Source organism: Equus przewalskii, chromosome 5, assembly GCF_037783145.1.
Source record: "Equus przewalskii isolate Varuska chromosome 5, EquPr2, whole genome shotgun sequence".
Classification (NCBI taxonomy): domain Eukaryota; kingdom Metazoa; phylum Chordata; class Mammalia; order Perissodactyla; family Equidae; genus Equus; species Equus przewalskii.
The window spans coordinates 70,791,378-70,801,483 of record NC_091835.1 but is presented as its reverse complement, the minus strand read 5'-3'; the positions used below and the strand labels follow the sequence as shown (position 1 = coordinate 70,801,483).

The window sequence follows — 10,106 nt, the reverse complement described above, 5'->3', positions numbered from 1 at the left end:
TGGTTAACACCTCTCTCCCATTCTCCATGTGCTTTTTCATATCACCATGCACCCACCACACTCCTAGGACACCGCAGGACACGATGCACTTGGATAGCTGGCAGCATTGCAGTTTCCGGCCCTCCTGAGTCCCCTCAGAAGTGAGCAATGGAGAGAGAACAGGAGTGTGATTCAGAAATTGGAGGATTCCCAGGAATTGATTGCATGACTTGGAGACATTTTTTCCTCTGTTGGGTCTGCCTGCTCACTTCTTCAAGAGGCAGGTTAAACAGGGTGGGGGGTGGGGGGTGGTCTTTGAGTCCCTGTACCTGGGAACATCCTGTGATTCTCTGTGCACTCATTTACAGGAACCAGCTCCACTCGCCTGTCCTGGAGCCTCTTCTCCAGTTTGGGAGGAAGAACACTTGAAATGAAACCAGAAAACTCAGGTTCTAGTCCCAGATGTGTCTTTTCCTGGCTGGAGAGTCTAAGCCAGTCACTTCATCTCTCTGAACCTCGGTTTTCTGTTTTGTAAAGTGGGTGGGAAACAGCTTGACCGCCTAGTTCTCAGGGGCTCCCAGGGATCGTGTTTCTGTATGTTCTTGGTGAGGTGAACTGTGCCATGCAAGCTAATGGTGATTTTTATGCCTTCTTTTCCTGCTAGTTCCTGTGCAGCTAGAGAAGTTTTGCACCTCCGTAAATTGTCTATTAGTTTCCTGACCATCCACCTCTTTGATTTCTCTCTCTGTCACTTTCTTAGTTTGGGGATGGAAGCACTATGGCAGTGAAGATCTGTTGCTGGCTGGCAGAGGTGAGAGAATGAACACACATGCGCATGCACACACATGCGCATGCCCTCCAAAATGCTAGAAGGAATTGGTCATGCAGAGTGACATGTCCCATGGGGGAGTATGCTGAGCTAAAAGCATTTTGATCGCCTGTCAGAAGGTGATTAGGCAACAGTCATCACCACGCCAAGACCATCCCAGGTCCCATTGTTCCTAGTCAGAAACAAGATCTGGATTACTCATTCCCCACGAAGATGGTTGGTTTAGCAGCCCAGGGATGTCAGTGTCAGGACAGAGTCCCTGACAGCAGTGCCGTGGAGATGGGGTGAAGGAGGGGAGCAGTGGAGAAGCGAGGGGAACTTTCTGGAGGAGGGTGTGGGAAGTGTGGAGGAAGCGGAGGGACAGGCTCAGGGATGAGGGGTAGGCTGGAGAGGGCTGGTGCTGCTGGTTGGGAACCACAGGGCGACAGGCCCAGAGGGTCTTCACAGACTCCCCTCCTCCTGTGTATCTGTGCTCCACAGTGGAGACCTTCCACGTGGGTCTGACTTACACCTCAGAGTTGCTCAGAGCTGGCTACGCTTGGCGCTGGCTTCTCCTCACTGTCTTCAATTCTGTATTCACATGCAAGTGTGGAGAGCATGCCGGGCTTCTAGGAAGTCTCAGAACGGAAGTCTGTGTGGGGTTCAGGTCTTTCCAGATCTCAATGTCACTACTACCCAGTAAGAAGGATTGAGTGCTGCTCTCCAGGAAGGCCCCTGGGGTTTCCTGGTCCATAGTAATGCCTGCTGGGTACTCCTAGGGCTCTCTGCGGTGGGACCGCTCCCCACACTGTCTGCCTTTACACACAGCGGCAGCACACACCGAGGTCAGTTGTCGTGCTGCTGCACCACATGCTGGTTAAGATCTTGTGTACTGTGGCTCGGCGTTCTCAGTTCAAACCCCAGCCATGCTACTTACTATCTATGTAAACTGGGGCAGGCTATTCGACCTCTGGGCCTCAGTTTCCTCATTTTACAAATGGGTAGCATAAGGGGCCGGGCCCGTGGCCCAGTGGTTAAGTCCACATACTCTGCTTCAGTGGCTTGGCTTTGCGGGTTCAGATCCCAGGTGCGGACTTACCATGTTGTGAAGGCATCCCACGTACAAAATGGAGGACGACTGGCACAGATGTTAGCTCAGGGTGAATCTTCCTCACCAAAAAAATAAAAATAAAAAATGGGTGGCATCAAGCGAAATAAATCAGATGGCGAAACTCAAATATGATACTCAAATGTGAATACGATCTCATTCACAAGTGGAAGATAAAAACAACAATGACAAACACACAGATACAAAGACTAGATTGGGGGTTACCAGAGGAGAAGAGGGGAGGGGAGAGGGCAAAAGGGATAATAGGGCCCATGCGTGTGGTGACAGATGGAATTAGACTTCTGGGTGGTGAACATGACGTAATCTACAGAGAAATCAACATGTAATGATGTACACCTGAGATTTATATAATGTTATAAACCAACGTTACCTCAATAAAAAAATACAAACATAAATGGCCCTGTTTCAGCAGAACAGTGCCTGGTACACGGTCAGTTTTTGATACGTTAGCTATTACTATTCTTTTTACTATTGCCATTACTATCGCCCAGAAACAATTTTAACTTCTCAAATCAGGCTTTCCAGGCCCCCATCACTATCCTCCCTTCTAAGTTGACACCCGTCTCTCCATTGAGTCTAGCTCGAAGCTTGACCACCCCCCACCCCCGCAAGTCTCACCTCCACCCCTGTCCTTTCTAAATGTATGAAACAGCTTCTCTCTGCTCAGCTCGCTGCTCCAGATGCTTTTGTCAACCAGCATGTGCCTGCCACCTGTTTGCACCTGTTTTCTGTTGCTGGTGCCTCTATCTTCCGCCCTGGTCTGTCTTTGAGGAAAAGGAACAACTGGAAACTCAGAAAAGAACATGTCTTTCCCCCTGGTCCTTCTCGAGCACCTGCCCGTCCATCCTGTCCGACACTAGCTTCTCCCCTTCTCATATTAAGGCAGTACACTTAGGAAGCTTACATTTAATAAAATAACTTCCTTTAATTTTTCACTTATTAAAGCGTTTACTCTCTATCAGGAGATCTAACTTGGTGAGCTCTGAGGTGAGGAGGGAAGATCTCAGAAACAGGCAGGAGAGCTCCGTTCTGAGATTCGAGGGTGGAGAATGGCAGCTGCTGTGCCTGAGGAGAGAACGTGCTGAGCAGCTTACCGGGCAAGGCAAGGATGGAAAAGTACATATCTTTGTGACAGGAGGTTATGAAATCCTGCCAAGAAACACCAGGGGTCCTATTTTCCTAAAGTCCCAAGCAATTGAAGAGAGATTTTGCCTGATAAAATGATTGCCACATGAGCGATCTTGCATGCACAGCAACTTGGAGAGGCATCCTGGGAGCTAGGTGTGTAGTGTTTACCGTATTGTTGAGGCTCGTAAAAATCTTGTATGGCTGCAGGCAAGCCAAACCCTTGAGAGGCGCTGCATCCCGCTGACTCGAGGACCAAGCCCAATTTGCTCCCTGTATATAAGGCGAAGTCTCTGTGCTTGGGGTAGAGGAGTGCGAGCTCCTGCCCTTCCTCGACTCTGCTTCTACTCTCTCTAAGTCAACATGAGCCGAAACTTTAGTTCCAGGTCTGGCCGCCGGATTGGAGGGGGCTTCAGCTCTGGCTCTGCTGGGGTGGTCAGCTTCCAGCGCAGGACCACTAGCAGCTCTGTGTGCCGTGGTGGGGGAGGTGGCGGGGGATTTTCAGGGGGAAGATATGGTGCTGGCTGTGCTGGCGGTGGTTTTGGAAGTCGGAGTCTTGTTAACCTCGGTGGCAATAAGAGCATCTCCATAAGTGTGGCTAGAGGAGGTGGACGTAGTGGTTTTGGTGGTGGTTATGGCGGTGGTGGCTTTGGGGTTGGTGGCTATGGCGGTGGTGGCTTTGGGGGTGGTGGCTTTGGCAGTGGTGGCTTTGGGGGTGGTGGCTTTGGCAGTGGTGGCTTTGGGGGTGGTTTTGGCAGTGGCGGTTTTGGGGGTGGCTTTGGCAGTGGAGGTGGTTTTGGTGGAGGTGGTTTTCGGGGTGGTTTTGGGCCTGTCTGCCCCCCTGGTGGCATACAGGAAGTCACCATCAATCAGAGCCTTCTGCAACCACTCAATGTGGAGATTGATCCTGAGATCCAAAGAGTAAAGTCTCAAGAAAGGGAGCAAATTAAGACCCTCAACAACCAATTTGCCTCCTTTATTGACAAGGTGAGTTGGTCTGCTCACTGCCCTGGGAGAGCTGCTCCTGGTTCATTTGAGATCAGTGCAGCCAAGACATGTGTGGGTTTGAGCCTTGAGTTTCAGTTCAGTGTCTGAATGACTAAAAGGATATTTTGTGGAATTGTCTTCAAGGAGATACATTAGAAGTGTGCCTGTGAATGATGCTAATAACTAAACTCTCTCTTGGTCAAAGGGGTCTGCTGTCTACATAAACGTGGTCGATTTGACATCACCTAGAAGTGATTTTTTATTCCGCCCTTGCGCTGAATTGGGACTCAGATATGTTGAATGAAGATAATAGAAATGGGATAAATCAACCTTTTAGGGTGCAAATGAGGACCCTGGAGAGGTCTTCCTAACCGTAAAAGGGAGCGGGATGTGCACAGATGCACGGGACATTGTGGCAGTGCTAGAGAACCTTTCGCTGTCAGAAGGAGAGCTCTCCCCTCTGAGACTTCTACGTTGGGACTAGATCAGGGCAGGGATCTTTTTCTACTCATGTTTCCGAGTATCTGCTCTGGAAAAACATGTAAACCACTTTTTATTTTTTTGCTAGGTCATCAGTACTATCAACTCAAGGTTATCCACCATCAACTTGGAATTCAACTTAGGATTTTCCCAACATACTTTTGAACTGTGTGTATGCTTAGGGAATGCAAACCAATTTTCATGGTAATCTACCAAAAAAAAATTGGAAGGCAAATCTCTGAAGTATCATGAATCTATTTCAAAGTGTAATTTCAGTAATTTTCTATGTGCTTTGCTCTTTGATATTCGTGTAGCTGATCCCTTCTGAAGTTCCGGCTGAAATAGTATGACAGTGACTGTTCTCAGAGAAATCAAAGCGTCTCTGAGTTAACAGCGAGTTGGGTTTTGTTATGACGATGATGCTAACTTGATCATCTTCTTCCTATTTCTCTGTTTGTCATGGCCAGGAGAGCAAGAATTGGAATTCTTTTCCAAATGAGGCACGGGCCTCCTGTGTGTGAGCCCTTGGCACTCAGTGGACTCCGTTTCTGCTCCGGTGGGTGATGGACTCTTGTGTTCTCAGGTGCGGTTCCTGGAGCAGCAGAACCAGGTGCTGCAGACAAAATGGGAGCTGCTGCAGCAGGTGGACACCCCTACGAGAACCCAGAGCCTAGAACCCATTTTTGAGGCGTATATCAGCAGTCTTAGACGGCAAGTGGACCAGCTGAAGAGCGACCAATCTCGGATGGATTCAGAACTGAAGAACATGCAAGACGTGGTGGAAGATTACCGGAACAAGTAAGGAAAGCTGCCCAGGCAGTTCTTGATTTTCATTCTAAAATATTTCCAGAAAGTGGCAAGCTAAGACTAGGCACCGTATGTGACAATGTGTTTTCTTAGGTTAGAGGCAAATCAATTTGGCATTTTCAGACATCTTCATCTTCTCAGAAGCTGGGAATAGTTTAGTGGCTCTATTGCTCAGAAGAAAGGGGTGGCTGACATGTCCCAGGCTGGGAACAGGAAAGCAACGACAGGAAACACCAATTTTAGTCTAGAGAGCTGAACTTCAGGCCTCATTTTCTCTGAATCTCTGAATCACTTCTGATTTCCTTGCAGGTACGAGGAAGAGATCAACAAGCGGACAAATGCAGAGAATGAATTTGTGACCATCAAGAAGGTGAGCAAATTCTGTAGGATGGACCTCACATCTGAAATAAATAGGAGAAGAGGGTCTCCAATTACTAAACAGAACAAAGTCACGGTGAGGAGAACCAGGGAGCAGGCCTGATGAATATCTGCGGTAGAGGTTTCCCCCCACATTATGATGGACCTGGACTGCCCAGGCACTTGCCTCTCCAGATATCTCAGCACTTCATGTAGTAAGTGGGGAGGCAGGTTCTCAGCAAATCAGGCACCCTCCCTTGTGACTGTGATACCAAGGAGTGGGGCAATCCAAGGATTGTGATCCACCTGCAGGATAAAGGTGTAGAGTAGACCCCAACACCTCTTCTACTTGGAAAACCCCCTGTCAGCTGACGAGAGGGATTTGCCCTGGAAAAAATTTGACTTCATGATGCCCATTGTTCCTCTAGGACGTGGATGCTGCTTATATAACCAAGGTGGACCTGCAGGCCAAAGTTGACAACTTGCGTCAGGAAATTGAGTTCCTCAGAATACTCTACCAAGAGGTAAGTCCTCTAATTTCAACCAAGTTTACCCAAATGGAGAGCCTTCAAGCCCGAACCAACTGCTACCCAGAAGAATAGAGATATATCTTCCACTTCTTGACCCTTCCTCTGTCTAAGTTGTTTTTTGTCTTGCCACTGTAAGAGTCACTCAACTATTATACTCTGCAGGAGCTGTCTCAGTTGCAGACACACATCAGTGACACTAATGTCATCCTGTCCATGGACAACAACCGGCACCTGGACCTGGACAGCATTATCGCTGAGGTCCGTGCCCAGTATGAGGACATCGCCCAGAAGAGCAAGGCGGAGGCTGAGGCGCTGTACCAGAGCAAGGTGAATAGGCTGAATGCCTGGCCAGCTTTCTCGAAGTGTCTTGTTTTTCCATCCTATATTGTGTGCCTATATTTCCATCCTATAGTGTCTTCTCCTATATTTGTGTGCGTGAGCCGTGGTGCGCTCTGTCACATCTAATTCACTTGATCTTTAGTATGAAGAGCTCCAGATCACTGCTGGCAGCCATGGGGACAGTTTGAAAAGTACAAAGATGGAGATTTCTGAGCTGAATCGGGTGATCCAGAGACTTAGATCTGAAATTGACAGCGTCAAGAAGCAGGTACTTGCTTCCTCCTCCTGTTGTTCAGCTCTATGGAATGGGGGTGGGGCATGCTCAGGTAACTGGAGGACACTTTCTTAGTTTTGCATCTTGCAATCCATACTAAGGTTATATCATTATCCCTAGTTCCTTTGGTGACTATGGTGATTCCCAGAATTCGGTCATTAGGCTGGGTTCTCTTTATGGAAACCTGGGAAAATGATCTAGTAGAGAAATAGATGTGATGGGCATGAGTGGTCCAGCCCATGATGCAAAGGGAGACTTCGGAGGCGGAGAGTGAGAGGACAGGCAGCCAGGAGGTTTCAGGGCAGGCGTTTAGAAGAGCGTCAAGTCTGTAAGGGGTGGAACAGCCTCAACTAGGGCCAAGAGAGGCTGCTGTGTCACCTTTAAGGGCTTCTAAGGAAGTCAACACAATTGAGATAAGAAGGCCAAGGTGAAACTGGATAACTGAGCGTGTAATGTGCTGGCGCCTCTCCTCTCAGATCGCTGCGCTGCAGCAGTCCATCACTGAAGCTGAGCAGCGTGGGGAGAACGCCCTCAAAGACGCCCAGAACAAGCTGAACGAGCTGGAGGATGCCCTGCAGAGGGCCAAGGAGGACCTGGCCCGGCTGCTGCGTGACTACCAGGAGCTGATGAGCACCAAGCTGGCCCTGGATGTGGAGATTGCCACCTACAGGACCCTCTTGGAAGGAGAGGAGAGCAGGTGGGGAAGGGACCCCAGGCAGTTTGGCCACCTCGTAAGGGCGAGTGTAAGGGCGTCCTCCCTTGTGAGCTGACTGCGACTGAGGAAGCAGCCATGTGCCTGCGGCTGGTCCTGAGGATCGGGAGGGGAAGGTCCACGGAGCAGGAGGAAAGACTTGGTTTCACAGTGGGAGCCGGGGTCCCCACTTTTATTTTCTGAGGACTGTAGCATCTGTGTGAAGCTCTTTGAGATGGAGTGATTTCTTCCTCATCTGGGCTGGCTCAGATGTCATCCAGGCCAATGTGAAGGCCTCTAGAGGTGGCCTGCATTAGCTGCAAGACTCTTGTCTCGTTTATATGGAGATTCCCTGTTTGTAGTCACTGTGAGAACAATGACAGAGGTTCAGACACCAGAGGGGACGGGATTAGGATTCAGAGGAAGTGGATTGGAGGAGCCCCAGATGGGGACAGGCCTGGACATGTCTGAGAGGGCCTGGGGAGTGGTTTGAGAAGCTGGAGAGTCAGGAGAGCTCTGCATTCCTTTCTCTTACAGGATGTCTGGAGAGTGCGCCCCGAACGTGAGCGTGTGTAAGTACAAGCCGATCTCAGGGGCCTGTGCGGGTGTGCTGGGTGGGCGGGGAGCTCAGTGCAGATCACTGAGTGTTCCCTTGCAGCTGTGAGCACCAGCCACACGAGCATCAGTGGAGGAGGAGTCCGAGGAGGCGGCGGTTTCAGCTCTGGCGGCGGAGGGAGCTACAGCTCTGGAGGAGGCAGTTACAGCTCTGGAGGCGGCGGTGGTGGCTTCGGCTCCGGAGGCAGCAGTAGGGGCCACAGAGGCGGCTCTGGAGGTGGAGGCGGCAGCTCTGGCGGCTGGGGTTCTGGTGGCGGCGGCTCTGGAGGCAGCTTCAGCTCGTCCGGAGGCCGGGGAGTCAGCTCTGGGGGCAGCAAGTCCTCTGGTGGCAGTTCCAGCGTGAAATTTGTTTCCAGCAGCTACTCCCGAGGGAGCAGATAAAGAGGTGCTGTCTGTCCTGTTAGCTCTCCCTCCCACCACTACCTTAATGCTTGGCGAGACCGGGGTCAACTGCCGCAGCCTTAGTGGAGAGCTGAGCTATGGTCAGTTCCACTGGTTCCTCCCAGCTCCCCCGCTCTCTCCTTTCTCCTCTGCTTCCCAAAGAAGGTTTCAGATCAGAGGCAATCCCAGTCCCCGGCTATGACCCTGCCTTGTGCTTTGCCTGCGAGACAGCTCAGCCATCCCATGACACACATTCCATTTCAAAGCATCTCCTTCAGTCAGCCAGAGCCGGGCTGGTGAGACCCACAGCTTCTTGCTGCGTGGAGACACGCTCTGGACAGCTCGTTGGGCTCCCGTGTCTTGCAGCAAGCTCTGTGCTGCTTTGGTTTTGTATAGAAGGTGTAAGCAAGTTGATTGTCTCTTGTGAAGAGGTCTTAACTCCCCTTTTCCTCGTGTTGCTGCAATAAACTGCATTTGAAATTCTCCACGAGTCTCAAGCTCCTTTGTTCACAGTGCTGTCCATCCTGGACGAGTGCTTTGTGGGCGGGAAAGAAGGCCCTGGAGCCCCATGGTGTATGGGGAAGTTGGGACCCATGAAGACGACGGGACAGTGAGGAGGCTGGTCAGGCAACATTTGAGCTTAAACATTTAATGTTTAATGAGCAGAAGCGCTTTCTCAGAGGGTGGCGATGTCATAGGGAATTGGAGGGTTTGAAGTGTTCATCTGAGAAGGCTCTGGTGAAAAGGACAGTGAGCAAGCAGGTTGGGAAGAAGGAGTCTGGCATTGAGAAGAGGGGACAGTATTGCATGCTGAAGTCTGCCCATGTGGAACAGCCTACGAAGAGAGGGATGTGGGTCAGGCAGTACCGGCAGCTGCCACAGCCAGAATACAGACTTTGGCCTGGGGAGTTCAAGAACCAAGAGTGCTACTGGAGAGCTGGCTATCCATTTCCCCTCTACTTCAGGCCACTCCCCAAAACGCTGCTTAATCTAACAAGTTCATTTGCCCACATGTGGCCTGTACTCGTGGAGAAGTAGAAAGGGACAGCATAGTGATCAGAAGCATTGGACTCAGATACGCCTGGGCTTGGACCTTACCACTATCGTTTACCAGCCCTGTGACAACGTGTCAGTTAAGGACCTCTCTGCACCTCAGTTTTATTTTCTCTCAAAAAATGGGGATAAGAATGCCTTCCTCATGGGAATTTTGATGAGGATTGAAGGAGATGATGAATGAACATCGCTTGGCATGTAGCAAGACTCAGCGAGTGAAGATTTTAGTGATAATGGTGGTGATGATGATCATGATCTGTCTATTATGACTTTGCTTGTTGGCCTGCAGACAGCTCAGCAGATGCTGGCTCTAAGGAGCAAATGAAATGAGCCTCCCAGTGGTTCCGTGACCATGAAAAACTCAGTTCACTTCTCCTAAGTTCAATTTTCTTAGCTTCACTAGGCAAAGTCTTGGTAGCTGCAGTGTCCACCAGAGCTGAGGGGAATAAAGAGGGTGTAAATTAACAGGGGTGTCGCGTCCATACGTCATGGGGAGCTCTCTCTCCTCTCCAGTCACTCTCACCAGAGCTGCCTCCTGTTTGAACCGATGT

General features: G+C 50.2%; 1 protein-coding gene across 1 annotated transcript; it reads left to right on the top strand.

The window, feature by feature from the left end:
- Positions 1–3,161: 3,161 nt before the first annotated feature.
- On the top strand, positions 3,162–8,987 carry KRT1 (keratin 1). The gene is made up of 9 exons (XM_070621411.1): positions 3,162–4,028; positions 5,092–5,306; positions 5,625–5,685; positions 6,101–6,196; positions 6,365–6,529; positions 6,684–6,809; positions 7,292–7,512; positions 8,044–8,078; positions 8,165–8,987. The coding sequence occupies exons 1-9, from the start codon at positions 3,405–3,407 to the stop codon at positions 8,500–8,502; spliced, it is 1,881 nt and encodes a 626-aa protein (XP_070477512.1). The 5' UTR covers positions 3,162–3,404; the 3' UTR covers positions 8,503–8,987.
- Positions 8,988–10,106: the final 1,119 nt, after the last annotated feature.